The sequence below is a fragment of the Electrophorus electricus genome, chromosome 11, assembly GCF_041902795.1.
Source record: "Electrophorus electricus isolate QZ-2024a chromosome 11, ASM4190279v1, whole genome shotgun sequence".
Taxonomy (NCBI): domain Eukaryota; kingdom Metazoa; phylum Chordata; class Actinopteri; order Gymnotiformes; family Gymnotidae; genus Electrophorus; species Electrophorus electricus.
In genome coordinates, this window is record NC_137507.1 from 8065417 (window position 1) to 8082755 (window position 17339).

The 17339-nt window shown below is 37.7% G+C and overlaps 1 protein-coding gene across 8 annotated transcripts in view; it reads left to right on the top strand.

The window, feature by feature from the left end:
* The first annotated feature begins 2323 nt into the window (after positions 1–2323).
* The window catches only part of atp2b1a (ATPase plasma membrane Ca2+ transporting 1a), a 35666-nt gene continuing 20650 nt past the window's right edge, over positions 2324–17339 (top strand). For 6 of the 8 annotated variants that reach the window (XR_014125753.1, XM_081722461.1, XM_081722464.1 and 3 more), the window contains exons 1-2: positions 2324–2452; positions 13582–14025. Coding sequence is in view for 7 of the 8 variants with exons in the window: in XM_081722461.1 (XP_081578587.1) it covers positions 13833–14025 (193 nt within the window). In the remaining variant the exon portion in view is untranslated. Of the gene's footprint in view, positions 2453–2831; positions 2954–7297; positions 7319–13581; positions 14026–17339 lie in introns of those variants that run through there. The other 2 variants (XM_081722462.1, XM_081722463.1) reach the window with 2 other exon arrangements.

Sequence of the window (17339 nt, forward strand, 5' to 3'; positions counted from 1 at the left end):
TGTTTCACAACAATGGAAAAAGATCTTCCCCTTGCAGTATTTCCACATTGCTATGCACTGATAACAAGTCTGCACCTTGTGACCTATGAAGGCAGGGCTTGTAATAGCTTATGCACTACTTACTCTGCATACTATAGCATGAGTAATTTCCTTAGCTTTGTCCCTTTGTCCCAATCTAAATAATGTTCTGCAGATTGCTAAAGTCCCCTGTGGCAGATAAATGAAATACCTTTGGTTGGTTTAGATACCTCAGTGGAACATATTTGTTTAAATGTATATTTAATCAGCCTAGCAATGGAAGAGACTGCGAACAGTGAATGTGCATGTACGCAACAAACTAACTGACTGAATCAGCTCATTCTGCTTCCTTAACAGGGCCATTAAATGCCACAGCTGTACTGTGTATGTGGTGTGACATGCTGTGTGTGTGTGTGTGCAGTGTGGCTGTAGCATGCCAGATATCTTCTCTCATCTGTTAAAACTCGACAGGCCACCGGTGGGAGGAGCAGTTCCAAAAAAAAAAAAAAAAAAAAAAACCTCAGAAGTGGAAAGTGGCACAAACAAAAATAGGAAAATGGGATCCATGTCCCTCACTGCTACAGAGAATGTTTGGAAACCTAAAAGGAAACTCAACTGACAGTCTCTTGCAGAGAAAGGCCTACATTTGTCTTTTAGATTACTAAAATGAAAACTGCACAGGTCTGTCAAAGGTATGAGCTTCTTTCATAGTGGTTTTACACTTCACACACAGAATGTGATCTGCATTTACTTGTGTTCTGTATTCAAAGCAAGCAATCTGTGCCCTCTCCTCCCCAGACCATCCTCCCTGGGTCAGACAAAGCATTAACAGATTCTTGGGAGATACTGAACTTGAGGTCAAATTGCTTTTAAAGTTGGGTTTTTTTTTCACAAACTCATAAATAAAGTAATTAATAAAATTATGCTGTGAAGCAATTACGTACATTAGCTATTAAGAAAAGCTGTTAGGTGAAAAGAGCGATCATCGTCATCATATGCTGATGTTAAGAGAAAACTTTCTGCCTTTCTCTCTCTCTCTCTCTCTCCCTCTCTCTATGATTGGTGGATTGTGGGAAAGGCTATGATGTTTTTTTGCAAAGGCTTAAAACAGGTGACCATCACACTGTATCACAATTCAAATTTATTACCATAAAACATGGCAACTAACTTTTTAGTATTTTAGTACTTCCTACATTACAATTGTTTGGGAAAATCATGAGTAATCAGCTGAACAGTTACCTGTGATAGCAAATTTTCTGAACAGTTTCAGCAACAAGAACACCACAACAATCACAGCTGTTGCACAGTTAAACTATGCAAATACCCTCTTGCTACACACATATTAACTATAAAAGTGCTAGCTTTCTCTGGATTTCCTATTGCTTTTTCATTTTTAATCTACTGATTACAGCATTTAATGTACCAGTTCAATTCTAACAATCACCTTAGTGAATATACAAAATAAACATTTAGAATTACCACTTGGGAGGTATCTAAAATATTTAGCCTATAAAGAATGTTTCACGCTGTAAAATAAACACGTTTTTAATCTAGGATGAATTAGGTAATTATACAATGTGGTATTTTAGTAATACTCTGTTTATGGGTTTGTAGCATATACAATAATGCTTTAAATGGTTTATAGAATAGAATAAATTGAAATATATATATATATATATATATATATATATATATATATATATATATATATATATATATATATATATATATATATATAAACGATTAACCTCTCAAAAGATACAGGGTCATTATAAAACCTTAACCCCGATTCTTATTATGTCGAATCAGATTTCAAAAGACTATCTATGGCCAAAATGCAGTCTGCTAAAGAGTGCAGGACGCTGCGTGCAAAACACGGACTGTCTGGTGGACCAGTTCAGCGGGTGCGATTCGATTCTGCACGCGGCTGGACAGCGCCACTAAATCAAGATAGAAATTCTCTACGTCATGGAAAGAATGACGTCAGGTTTAATTAGCCGCTGGGGAAGACTTCTCCCAGACTGCGGGTGGAGTTTACAACACTTCTGCTGATTGTGCAGGAGGTTTTTTTCCGTAGTTAAATTAATGTCAAATGCGTAAGTTATGTTTTTTTTTTTGCCATCACTTTGAATGAACTGTCAATGCACACAAATAACGGCAGTGAATGCTCAGCAAAAATAAACCCTTTTCCTGCAGAAACGTTACCGACGTGCCCGCGTCCAGCAGCGACTGATGCGTTTGTTAAGCCAATGGGCATCCGCACTCGAGCCTCCGCGCGGCCTCCTGGCGCGCACCACGTGCCCCGGGCGTCGCGTGGAGGTGGGCGGGGCCTTACCGCAGCTCGGAGGAGGGAGGTCGCGACTCCGCACGAGAGAGGGAGTCTGAGGGAGACCGAGAGAGCGACGGACCGCTGCGCTAGTGCTCGCCGACCAGGGTGAGCGTCAAGTTTATTCTTGATATTTAATAAAATCTTCCTCGTTGCAGTGTTATCGGCGCCCGCGGTGTATGTTTTCTGACCGGTGCGGATTTCTTCGCCCCCCTCGGCGGACGGTTCAGCCCTCTCTAACGTTAGCCAGAGTGGCTAGCTAGGTTACTGCTCCTAGCTAACGTTAGTCGGTACCGACCTGCCACAACTAGTCGATGTTACCGTTAGATACGGAAAACGGAGACGGCAAAAACTAACACTCAAATTACAGTCGGGCTGTCAAAGAATATATCAAAAGAAACGGGTTTTGTTACATTGTACCTGGGAAAGTTAGTCGTTGGTGTTTGATTTTTTTTTTCCTTAATATGTTGTGCCGCACGCGATGTAGTTGCGAGGAGGTCGCTGACCAGGCGAAGGATGACTGGGTTCGCGAGACAATATACAGATTTCAGAAGAACGAGTGTCCCCCTAAAACCGACATGGAAATATAGCTGCCCGGCTAACTACAAGGTGAGGCACGTTTAGGACCGTTGTGCCTTGCAATTTCACATAAACGTTATGCAGGTAGCTAACGTTATCTTAACCGGGGCTAGCTGTTAAACCTGTGGGAACTGTAGATAATGTGTGGTAGTTGTTTTAGTGGTTTTAGTCATTGTGAGCGAAAAAAAAATCCGAAAGTGCAAGTAGCTCGTGGCTTCTGTGTGAAGCCCGAGAACAAGATCTGTCAATTTGACAGAGGAAGGAGAATGATTAGCTTAGTCGGAACGACTCTTGCCTGTAAAGATGGGTTACAATATCTGCTTTCGCTAGCTAAGTTACGAGACGAGACTACGTGCTCAGTATTACCGCTGTTCAAAGTTGGGTGGCTGGCGTGAGCAGAGTTAAATAAGAAACCTTAGATAGGTTAGGTTAGCTGGCTGGCTAGACAGCTGCCTGATAGTGTCCCCGTTGCTTCTTCGCGCGCGCGTATCGTTGGGTGTCCTAGCTCGCTACTGAAAACCCTCACGTGTCAAACTGCCTTGCGATGCACCCTTGCCCACCTTCTGGCATTAGCAAGATAATGTGCATGCGCCTGTAGCAGCATGACTTCTACTAGAGGTATCAAATGCATTTTTTATGTCAGAAATGGGTGACGTTTGAGCCGATTGTTGGACAGTAGCTATCGTCTTGTATTTTTTCCCATGCTGCCTGAAACGTTTGCTATACAGAATTAGCAAGCTAGCCTCGCAAAAACAAACAAACAAAAAAACCCAGACGTTTTAAGATCGCTCTCTCTAACTTAGTTTGGACACGACAACGTTGCGAGGTTCTTTCATTTAACGGGACAGCTGACGATGTTATAGCGAACGGACGGATTCGAATAATGTGTCTGCTGCTCAACTGTGGCACGATATGTAACCAGACAGATTGCTGCCAGCAAAAACCTCATTCGGTTTTCTGAGCATTCTGCAGTGGTGCGTATATTGCTATAAGATGATGCGCCTTTGCATACTTCATTCACAGCTCTGTTGCTTGGCCTGTAAGTTTGGGAAAGTGGAACATTTCTTCGTCGTATGACAGTAAAGCCATTTGACCTTGGATGTATATTTTATGGTAAACCTTCCTTATGTATTTGTAGACAAAATGGGTCACTAAATGTGCCTTTCAAGTGTGGAGCCATTTAGATTAGTTGAATAATGTTCAGTGTCCTTAGCTCCAGGACTGCTGCATTATTGATTTATTAGGCTAGTTATGAGTTTTATTATATTTATACACTCCTGATATGTATGTGTATATGAATCATTTAGCATTTATATGTCTGAACTGAAATACACATACTAGATTTGTAACATGTCACGTGTAGCAAGTTTGTGATCAAAACATCTCCCCACCTGTATGAAACAGGATCATCCCAATTCAGCCCCGCAGTACCAGAGGACTTTACACTTTAGTAATTAGTACAACTCTAATATACTTGATTGGACTTAATAGGTTATTCAACCACAGGTTGAATAAAATATGTAGAGGTCAGTGGTATCTTCATTGGTTAGTTGTAAGTAAACAAGATTATGGCTATTCTAGTCATTCTTCCCTTAAGTGCATAATGTGTATGCTAAATCTGTTGACATTTATTAATTTCAGTGCAGTATTCCTAGTTTAGCGAGATTAGACCTGAGACTGCAGTATATGGACCTAATGATTCACTCTGACAAAAAATACAGTAACCTTTGACCATTAAAACAGATTCCGCAGCCTTTGGACTACTGCTGTTGCACAGTTGCACAGAGACAATAATTCTGATTCTAATTTTAGCAAATAATTTAAGTTTTAGCATTACTATATTATTTGAAAGGGCTTCATTTACTTAGGTCCAAGATTAACAAGACACAGAAATTATTATAGGAATTATGAAAATGTGATGCAACCTCACGCCCTCAAATTTTTATATATACAGTTCTCCTACTGTTTAATTGTTTTTTGTATTTTATTAGATCTATTGCTTTTTTACATGACCATTTGAATGGAAAACCTGAGGCTCAGCGGAGTATGTTTCAGCCTAATTAAATTGGATAAGACAGTCTGAGATGGCCTAAACCTGAAAGCTATAGAATTTCCGATCATTTTCCATGTAAAAATGGAATTTTTACTAAAGCTCTGTGTAGCTGTGAAATGCACACAAAAGAATTATGCGTATGAAAAGTTGTGTATGAAAGTTAATTTACATCAGATTAGTATCACTGCTAGCAAAAATATTTAAGCATATTTGGTATCTTTCATGCTACCATTGGTGAGTGGGGTAGCATTAAATTCATATAATGGTCTAAGAAATTTGAACAATGTATATTTTTTCTTTATTCCTTTAATTTGAATTCACAGAAATATATCAGGATTTGTTCTTACACCATTCCTTGGTTTTGGTAAGATATTAACAAAATTTTTTGTTTCTCTTTTTAACAAAGGTAATAAGATTTAGGAGGTTACATAACCTCATTTGTTTGTAATGATGCTCTCTTGATCTTATATAATGGGGCAAATTTTAGCCCAGGCAGCAGAAAACAGGTAAGACTCGATTTGGCCTGTAGACAAAGAAAAATAATTTTCTGCTAGGAAACCTGTATTAATGACTTTTAAAAATAAAATGGGGCACTAATTTGGTTTGAATGGATGAATTATCTGCATGCCAAAATCTGTCAAATAACTATCATATTGTTTATTTTAAATATGATCCTATGGGCTGAATGCATGTAGTTGCAGGTAGTAAGTTTATATAAGAGACTAGTTTATGTAAGTAAGAGGTGTTAAATAAGGCCCAATGTACTCACAACGAACAGTGAGATCCTTAACTATATGCTGACCATTACTACTGATTCACAAGTTTATTTAGTTCTTGCTCTAACAAAAACAACTGCCTATAGGACAAACATTTTTCTCAATACACTAATGCTGTTTGGTCCAATGTTTTGGTAGCAAATATTGTAATAACAGGGTAGCAGATAATGTAGCCTCAAGCTAAACCTGTGTTAAACTAATATCAGTAATGTGTGTTTATTTTTGATAAAATGCTTATGCAGTTTTGGTCCTTACTCTGGTAATAGTAACAAAGGCTTTTAAACTTTGAACAGTTGCTACTTCATTTCACAAGGTGTCTCCTTTTACGTTTATATGAGGAGGAGGGAGAGGCTCAGTCATTTATTCATAGAACAGCACAGACTGTTGACAGGTTGGAGCAGTAGGTGCTCAACTAGCTGTGTTCATTGTTAAAATTATGGATAGCGATTTTATTTTATGTTAGTTTTTATAAGCATAGGAACAGCACAAACGTATTATTTAGTGTGGAGATCATAGATAGTAACAAGTTTTTTTTTCTAGATATTTTTATTTATAAACACCTGTATTATAGTCTCTTATGATAATACATAATTTTGCATATTAATGTACATCAGAGTAAATTATTGCTTTCTTCAAAATAACTTTCTTACACTGGAAATGCATTGGCCTATAAAATGTATTGACAACCGCTGATAAATGTTGAGGTATGCCTGGGTAAAATCAGGTTATACTTTTTAATAAACAAATTTTAATAATCTGATTTTAACTAAACTTTAATAAACTACTAGCAATAGTAGCTGAACCTAAGAGCTTTGAACAGATCGAAGTTGGAATGGGTAGTGAAATATTCTGGAAATACTTAAATATCACTGAAGAATAGTATATAAACATTGGCCATGTTTTATCACTAGCATTGTTTTAAGTTGAACAGAATTCATCAATACACCACAGAGAAAAAGATCTTATTAGTAACCAGATCAGCTTAGTTTTATTTTCAGTATCTCAGAATCAAAAATTATATCAGTCCTTAAATTATACATCATCACACAACTACTAATAACTTGCTCACAATTTGATACTTCATGTAAGGGCTGTACAATGTGAAAGTTTTATTTGCATTTGTGAGTAAAAAATATCCTGTGTGAATAGATATTTGCCAGTATATCACAATATTAAAGATGTATGGTAACGCTACTGTGAACACTTAAAAATACTACATTTAAACATGCTGTTTCTTTTACCAGAGACACAAAGCAGCCCTTCTTAAACCTCTCACTGCTGTGTGGCACTATGATCACATGTCACTGTCCTAGCTGTTATGAGACATGTAAAGATAGACATCAGAGCACAGGGGAAGTGGTATGAATCGAGAACTTTTTTCCCTCTATCAAAAAAGTTTAAATCCCAAGTATGGAAATATTTCAGTTACAGATAAAATGAAGGACAAGTGATTGCAGACAGCTGCCCAATAAACATGATGTGTGGGAAGCAGCAACGTTAGCCAACATAAGCAATATGATTGGACAACTTCGTGATAATCTCTCAAAGCAATTTAGTACACATAAGGTAAGCTTTCAATCCCATTTGAACAGAATGACAATGGTTTAATGACTTACATTTTCTAGTAACATTATATATAAAATAAAGTTCTGGCTAGCTGTAATGCGAGGTCTGCAACTTGACCCAAAACTGACAGGTACTGACAAGTATTGGGTTTCAGGTTGGGCTTGGATTTGTGTTCTAATGATTGAAATATTGTGTAGCTAGCTAGTAGGTGTGTGCTTGTTGCAAGGAATCTTCCAATATGTGTATGTTTTGTCTCTCCTGCGCGCACTCTATCATTAGTAACATTATTATCTATAGCTAGCTAGGTACGTTAAAAGTCTTCCTGCATTTTAGTCTCTAGTCAGTTCACTATAAACACTGGTAAATAGTGAGTGAAGATTGAGTGAACATTTACAAACAGTGGTTCATGTGGAGGGAAAACTCATAGTGGATCTTTGCTGCATGCTTGCTAAATTTGCCTGGCATGTGCTGTCTAGTTAGCTAAGAATTTCTGTAAGTAAGAGTGGTGTGGTAAGCAACCTTCGCACAGTGGATAACAGAAGGAACTGTGCTAAAATTGTTAGCTGTGGATTGTTATCTTCCTCCAAAACATGAACAGATTTTTGAAGCTACAGTGCATAATTACTAATAATCAGTAAGACCCAATTTTGTTCAACATAAGCTATGCTGATAGACCACTGTGCGTTAAGCTGTATGTATACTGTAGCTAGAGATACTGTTCGTTATCCTGTAGCCTATCTAAAAATGTAGCTAACCGTGCCATGATTCCTAGTATGAATCAGTAGAATTTTTGAAAATCTATACTGATAAACAGTGCTGTTGGTGTATGAGCCTACAGATAATATGCATCTTTCATACTCAATATGCTACAAAATTACTGTCATGTTACATAATCACTTGTGAAATTTAAACAACTTTTTAGGCTTCTAGCACCTCCACTACCACTTAAACAATAACCATACAGCCCTGCATGTTATCAGAATTGGTTTCTCATGGTTAATTCTCATAATGTCTGATGTATTGGTACTTTAAAAGGGGTCAAACCGGATTAAATTCCTGTTAACACTATTAGCATTAAAGCAACAAAAGTGTTTTGCCTTCATTGATTCACCAACAACATAGTGAATACACATAAATAACCCCCAAAAATTAAATAGCAAGTAATATTGAAGAACCTATTTTAATACTTTCTCACTCATATGCATGGTTCTCTTTCACACTTGCTAATTCTGAACTCATCATATATGCTTGATCTTTAATTTCTCTCAGCTTCTAAAAGTCACAAATCCTGCTGGCTTGGCATACTTTTGCAAAAGCAGGAACAGACCATACTACTGTGCAATGCACTGCTCAGTCTAATTCTAAGCAATGCCTCTACTCATTTGCTAATAATGACAGTTAAGGAAATAGCCAAATACAGTATCATGAAAACCATAATTAAAAGCAAAATTACAACCTTTCTTCCAAAGTAGATAATTTGTTACATATGTGAAAATAATAACGTAATTGGGAATAAATAGTCTTGTCCAATCCGTATTATAGTGCTGGTTTCAAGATATAGCAGTTTTACAATTAAGTCGGCCAGACTGGACATGAGTCACTTGGTAATTTTATTTCTTGATATATGATATGGGGTCATATTTCAAGGCCTTGTTAGGTAATGAATGTTTACAGCCAGATTTAGAAGCTTGTAATACTAGTTTAATTAGCATGTCTTCACTCACTGTAGTTATTTTTTATCTCAGTCTTGTTTTTTTTGTTTTCCATATATAATCCTGCACATATCCATGTATACAGCTCCATATTACAGAAAGTATACAAGATCATATTAAAGATAGCCTGGTCTCTAGTCAAACTACAAAATAATTTTCAGACCAGGCACAAATGTAGCTATGGTTTAAACTATCATTCAAAACTAAATATAGTCTGCTGTCTTTGAGTACATTGTATTGCTGTAACTTTTTTTCCTCATGATACTATGTTACTCAGCACTGTGCAAACAGATAAAAGCATTCTGAGATCTTAAGGGCAGGTGTCTTAAGAACAGTGTCTTATTAGTGACTTTCTAATCAAATCAAGCTAGTCTATATTAGAAAAAAAGAAAAAAACATTAGATTAATCACATGTCTTGCAGTATGTTCTTCTGTTCTGATGTGTCAGAATCCATTTGGTGAAGATTCTTCTCCTGTTCTTGCTTTCTTTTTTATCGTTGTAGGCACAGCAAATTTATTGGACCTTCATGCATTTGCTTTCTAGTTGCAGTTAGCTGTTTTTATTCTTCTCTCTGTGCCAACCACCATATCCACATCTCACCTCTTGTCTGACATTGCAGCTTTGATGCAAAAAGTTATGTCAGACTCACTGCCATTAGTTAAAATTCAAAGCTAGCTATTTTTGTTACAAGTTGCAATCCTTTATGTTTTACTTAACAAATTATTGTTGGAATGTTTGGTTGACAGCTTTGGAACAAAATAGGAAACACAATTTAGTGTAATGAGACGCTTGTAGACGTAATTCTGTGGCTTTGCCAGAATGGCATTGAATTGCCTTTTAATACATAATGCAGAAATCTTTTACCAGAACATAAAAAATTATGAATAAATAAAAAAATTACATCATAATTAAAGTGCCATTTAAAAGTTTCTTTCCCTTTCCTCTCCCTCACACTTGTAGCACATCTGATAATTAAGAATTAAAAATTAAAAATTTCTGGTTGATTTTCTGGTGGTAACAGGTATATGTGTGAATCAGTTGGCTTGGAGTACCAAACATATCTCAGAACTATTTCTTAAAAGCTGCAGCAGCAAAATAATTATTGCATGCTCTCTTGTCTGCTCTAGCATACTTTTCAGAATGTTTTACTTGCATCCTTTATTAAGTCTGGTGTTGTGCACTCAAATGCACTTGGCAATTAATAGAGAAAACATAAAAATGAGTTTTTGGAGACTGTGGTGGACCAGGTAATGGTGAATAACTGAGTAATACACAGTGCTAGTTGGCATTCATGACTTAATTCATTTTTGAGAATTTTGAACTCTTGGATGGCCTCTACTGTGGGTATTATCTAAAATGTAGAAAATACAGAAACCTATGACTACATTTACATTGTCCTTCCTTTATAATCTGTAACCTTGTGAGCAAATTTTTAACAGAGAATGCATGCAACATATAGCTGGTGAAGCTCAAATTTTGAGGATAAATCAGAAAATCTGATAAAAACATGTAAAACATGAAAGAGATACAGTTTATGCCATGTGAAATAACCCAGAGAAAGATTTTAGCACTATCCTTCTATGTTGGAGCCACTGCAGAAGAGGTCAAAGTGATATCTAGCTAATGCAGTGTTGAAGCATTTAGGTGTAAATATGTACACATTAAAAAAAGAATATGCACACATTAAAAAATAACTTTTATATCACCTGAACTAATAAACAATAGTTTAATGATTATTTGACCTTATTGATAATTCACCAAATAAATATAGAGTAAAGAAAATATTGACTAAAAGAGTTTTAAATGAAAGTAACAAATTCCTAGGTTAAATGGTCTAAAGTAATTGCACATATACAAAATTGTAATCACACAAACACTATATTCATTTAAACTGTATTGGGTTTTTGAATGTTAACTGTATCTCATAGAAGTACATGCCTGTCTTTTCAATAAACAGTGTGTAACGTGTAATACACTTAAGAACCCAGTTGCTCTAGGTTAGCATAACATAGTACTTCATTATATCTCATATAATCTTAAGACATATGCATAGTGCATGGTAAAAAGGGGCAACTAATACAAAAATGAATTTATGCAAAAAATTAAATCCAGTAGTGCTTCTGATATGTCTCCCTATACTTGGTGTATGTATATAAAGGCAGGTAGTCAGGGTTTTAGAAGTACTGATGGTACCCATGTTGTGCTCATTAAAGTGTATTTTAACAAGAGTTTATCACAACAACTAGGATGTCATCATGTTGCCAGCGAACAAGTCAGCACTGTTAAGATGGGCACCTCTGCTCCATAGATCTGCCCTGGTCCATTTCAGATGCAGTTGAGGTTGGGGGGTGGGGGGGTCTGGGTGTTACTAAAAATACATCATTGCTTGCAGCTTCACTGCAGAGGGATCCCTAGAATTGCTGTCCTCAACTCACATGCATAGTGTTGGCACATGCAGTGGTATGAGGTCCAACTACTATCCAAGACGAGGGTTGTCCTTGGGTTGGTGCTTCTGCATCTAAGGCATTAATCTTTCAATTAACACTGATTAAAGGGGATCTGTCCTGAACTTGACACAAAGAGAAGATGTTATTACTGCCATTTTGGCAGTTGCATATTTCAGACAATAGATTTATTCTGTTTAGTCTAGTTTATATTTAAGACACAAGTATAGCTCTGTCACCCAGTCTCATACAGGAAAGGTTTAACATGGAGTCTGACATTGCTCATCCATACAGTGTATGTGTGTCTGGTCAAAAGGATTTTCCACTATTTTGATGTCACTTGCTCTGCAACCCAAAACTATCACTGTGCATCAAATGTTGGCACTTTGCAGACTGAAGCTCAGAGCTCCAGGAAGTAGGAGATTTGTGGGAGAGGTAATAGTTATCCTCTGTGGAAGTCCTCTCGCCTGAACATTCAAGAAAATTTTTGCATAGCTCATTTTGTTTGAAACATGTGGTTTGACACATTTGTTTTTCTATGAAAATGTTTACTGTGTCTGCTGAAAATATAAATGTAACTGATTTTATGTAATGAAAAGTTAATTGCAGTATCCCAGCTCATGCGCTTGTTGGTTTAAGCCTGAACAATCACCCTGATCATTTCACTAGTGGAGTGGAGAGTGAAGGTGAAAGCGATATAAATATAGGTTAGTGGCAGGCTGCTCCAGCATAGATGCCCTTTGCTTTGACACACCAGCAAAAAGAAAGAAAGAAACATAATCTGTGATCTGCTCACCTGCTGATGAGTTTAAACTACAGACCATTGATTCCACATTCTGTGTCCTCGTAGTTCCGGGCCAGGGGCTTGCAGGGACCTGCTGTGCTCATTACCTTTCAGTTTTTTCTCTGAGAAAGTGCTGGACTTATTATCAGCTTTCCTTTTCACCAGCTGGGGCGTTGCATCTTTTCCATTCTTAGAAAAAATTATAATGCACGACCCTAATTCATAGCAGTAAATGTGCTTAGTCATGTAATGAACAAGTAATTTTAGTTTAACTGAATGGCATTGAGACTCCTGAAGCAGAAAAGCTGAGAGACAGGGACTTTGGTTCTCTGGAGGCTGCAGATAGTCCATTTAGATTAAATGACTGGCTTTCCTGAGCTAATGACTTGGTCACCCCTATGACCACTGATCTGACACCTCAAACAGGTTGAAGAGTAAACATGGAAAACTCAAATGAAGTCTTTTCATATATTATGACTCTTGATGGAAAGTACAACCTGTGCTGGAAATGGGTCTTGGGTTTTTAGAGATTGGGTGGTACTTAAATTATACATGGTTAACATGCATCAGAATGAAACTGATTCTTATTCCCCAGTGTAATTTGATGCAACAGCATTAGATTACATGCATCTAGAGAATGAACGGTATTCTTAATGAGTTCCAAAACTGAAGTGATGAAGTCACCTCGTTTGACTCATTTGGTTGTTGATTGTCTCCCTAAAGTCAGAGGGACACAGAGAGAAGTTACATGTATGTCTGTCCTCACTCATAAAGTGGTACCAGTATATCCTTGCCAGTTAGTGATTTTAACCCTTTAGCAAGCTCATGCCTGCATTATTATCTTTTCTTTCATTTTGATTGTTTCTACATGTGGCTTTTCCCAAAAGTGCCCTGATTTGCTATGGTATGACAGTTGGGAAGTGCTGGTTGAGACAGCAGACTGGTTCCCACGCTGTTCAAATATGTCCTGATGTTTTTCCCTGCAAAAGCGTGTACTGTGTCATGTTGAACCTTAGCCAGTGACGTGGGGTTCCTAGTTTCTATTTTTAGGTCTAAAGTAATCTTGCTGAAGTTCGGGTGTTCAGTGTTTCATTTCAAAACATCACTGCATACTTGTGCATATTTTCTTTCTTTTTATGTGTTAAATTATTGTGAGTAACCCCTGGTTTATCTTTTCTCTCTCTCTCTCTCTCTCTTTCTTTCTCTCTCTCTCTCTCTCTCTTTCTCTCTCTCTCTCTCTCTCTCTCTTCTCTCTCTCTCTCTCTCTCTCTCTCTCTCTCTCTCTCTCTCTCTCTCTCTCTCTCTCTCTCTCTCTCTCTCAGACCCCAGATCTATATGGCCTGTGTTAAGTGGATCTGTGAGACTCCTGTCAGCATGAATGAATAAGCCTTTTCTATAAGCTGAGGGAAATGGCTTTTAAATTGTGCTGGTCCTACCACCTACAGTCGGTCCTCCTCCTTTGAAGGACGTCAGCTGTTTATGGGAACTACTTGCCTTGCTCTCTTGTGGATTTAGCTCTCCTTTTGGGACGCCATTTTTCCACCATCACAGACGGGCTGTGTAACTGGGCGACATGGCTACTAACTCCTATGCTGGGGTGAAGAACTCTGTGGCAGAGCCCAGTCATGATGGAGAATTTAGCTGCTCACTCAAAGAGCTGTGCTCTCTTATGGAGCTGCGGGGGACTGAAGGAGTGCAGAAAATCCAGGAATCTTATGTGGATGTTAACGGACTCTGCAATAGACTGAAATCCTCGCCTATAGATGGTACATATGCTCTTCCTGCAACTGTATTAATTTAGATATATCTGTATCTAAATAGAAAAATTCTCCCTGTATTCATATTTTCCAAAGGAGATTTTTGTTGAGCCAATGAGTGAGTGAGTATGTTGCAGTGCAGACAGAACTGTGCAAGGTAAGTGTCAGAGCCCTTACTCAGGGGTAGAGCTGAAGTGATCTCTCCCGTAAAAGAAACTGAGATTTTGGACTCGCTACATCCAAGATCAGGAAGGTCAGTGTAGGACACTCCACAGCGTTTGCTGAGACAGTCACACAGTCCCTGCTCTGAAGAAGCCATTGAAAGATGTGTAATACTGATGTATGCTTTTAAATAGCAGGCAAAATGAACCAAACATCACTGTCAAGAAGAAAAAAACAACAACACTTAAGCAATACATTCCGTGTTGGAAGAAATCAGCAGTATTGCTACTAAACATGCACAGGTCTAAAAAAAAATGTATCTGCTATTTTCTGTGTGTTTAAATTCGTACTCATTCAGAACTTTTGTGTTGCAGTCACAGTGTAGTATTGAGTCCCTCTGTTCCCCTCCCAGTCTCTCTCTCTTTTTCTCTCTCTCTCACTCTTCCCCCCCCTTCCTCCATCTTCCTCCATCTCTTTCTGTGCCTTCTTCTTGCCTGTATCCCAACCTTTCTTTATCCCTAAAAAGACTAGAATGGCATAATTGCTGTGTTGCTAAACCAATTACATTTTTTTTTATCTCTGTCATCATCTCCTGCTAAGAGGGTGAAAGTGGCAGAAGGAAAAGCACAAAATATGCAGTACGCAGCATAGTGGCTTGCCAGTGTACAACAGTTGCAGCGGTTTACTACCTCTTTATAGACACTGCTTAATTGCAGGCCTGAACTTGATTGACCTGTTGGCGGGGGGGGGGGGAGGTTTGATTATAGATTAAAACCGACATGTTCACAGAGGCTTTTAAAAACATAACTAACATTGTGAAACATGGTTGTTTAACACATCAGTCTGCTTTAAACTCAAAAATCAAAATGAGTAGTTCTGGGCTATTTTATAGTCTACATGGCAACTATGATGAGTACATGTTTAAAAAAAAGGCTACTATCTCATTCATTGTTCAAGAATCTGCCCTTAAGGCACTGCAGTCTAAAACTGTGTTTGTAATAGTATATCCTGCAGCACAGCCTGACTCTTGGGTTACTCACTCAAATAACAAAGGCCTGTAGGGCAAATTACTAATTACAAAGAGTACAGGATAACAATACAATGAACAGCAGAACACAAGGTCTGTCTGAATACCGAGGGCACGTCCCAAAACCACCACCTTGTCTCCTTTCTTCGTTTCCACTCTTCATTGTTTAATTCAAAGTTCATGTAGCAGATGAAGGGAGAAACGGAGCAGACTTGGGGAGGGCATGAGGAGCAAGCATGCATGTGCATCGGTTCATACTAACTTGCTTTAGGCCATCGTGTGTGAGCGTGTGTGACATCATGGAGCAAGGGAGTGCTCTTAAAGTACACAAATATCGACTTTGTGCTGACAGCTGACAGGTGAACGCTTAAACATCTGCTAGAAGCGTTGCAGCACTGACACACACAGGTCCTTTTAATCACAGTATTATTTTAACTTTTATATTTCGAAACTCAAGGTAAAGGCTACCTCCCATTGGTTACCTGTTGTATTTCATCTGTAGAAAACGGGAAATATTGCTGCAGAAGTCTGTCATGAATACAAATTAACCAAAGTTCTTTAAGAAGGAAAGTAATGTGAGCTCTATGTGGAAATAGTGGATGACTTCATGAAATAGTCATGACTGGGTGTCACCCAAAGATGCAGTTGTCTTTCACAAAGGATATACTTAAGAATCCTGTGCCATGCCTTTGCTGAAGCAGATATCTGAAGGAAGCCTTAGTGTTTTCCAACTGTCACTTTTGATATTGAGACAGTACTTATATAGGCAATTTTAAAAGAGCCCATCAGGTTTTGAGTGTTTGGAGAGAATGTGTTTTCTTAGTGTTGTATTGCTGTATTGGCATCTACAATAAAGATATTAGAATATCAGTAATCTAGTATTAAATATTCTAAAGTCAAAAGACATTAAGAATAGCATCTACCATTGAGCAAAACAAAGTCCACATTATGCAAATGTTCTGAATCATAGAAATTTCCAGTGAAGGTAACACTAACCAGTGAGGTGTTGGTGATATATTTTATGTGAATGTTTTTATGCATGACAGGTGCCCGTGCAGTTTGATGATTCTTCTTTAAATGAAAATGATGCATACTTTAAGCATTAAAATGGTCAAATGTTTACCAGAGTGGTTTGTTATAGCACTGACTATACAATTGAACAACTGATGTTCTGTAGTCCTTTTCTCTGAGCATAGATGTTGGGAGAATATACTCTCATTGCAATTTTCTAGTTGAATAAAAGGTACTCTTATAACAGTAGAAGGTACAGGACAAGAGGTTGCACATATGATTTGGGATTACACTCGTAGTAAAGTCCATTTCGGCACCTAAAACAGGATCAGCAAGTTTATTAATGATGAATATGTAAATGAATGCACTTAAGTGCTGACTGAAATGCTGGCCTGTCTTCTAAACATCCTCTTTACTGGCTCCTATATTTGCAAATGTTCAAAGTTATGTAACTATTCATAAAGCAGCATGAAGTTCAGTTCCATGTCCCAAAATAACACAACGGTCACAGTTTGCCACAGAAATTATTTTATGAGTGAAACATTCATACTGTACTACCGCTTTGTTCTTGGGCTCAGTGTGTGTGATGTGTCCTTGTGCATAGACTAAACTTGTCTGATGCTGAGTTGGAGTGGAGTTTTTCTGCCTGCAAATGATGAGGCATTCCTTCAAAGCATGCCTTGCCCCTTGGCCTAAACACTGATACTGATATGACACAGCCAATACACTGTTCCAGGGGTCAGGCCTACAATGAAATCCCAAATCCATTCTGCCCCTCTATCTTAGCTCTATAGTAGCACCCTGCTATGTATCTAAACTCTTATGATGTATTTATAATGCATGATGTACATCTTAATTAGCTCATTCAGGTTTAGCATTGTCAATTAAGCAGTCAGTCAGAATTACAGGAACTTTGACAATTGAGAAGATGTTTGTAATTAATAAGTAGGTCATTTCTCAGTTGCAAAGCAAAACATTTTTTAATCATGTTAATTTTTCAAGTCATGCTATTTGGACTTGATATCTTGCTATTCAGTAGAATCCAATTTTTATAATGAGGATATATATCCCAGAATGCTCAGTTCTTTCGTTCCATGTTGTAAAAGGCAGGAGATTTGCTTCC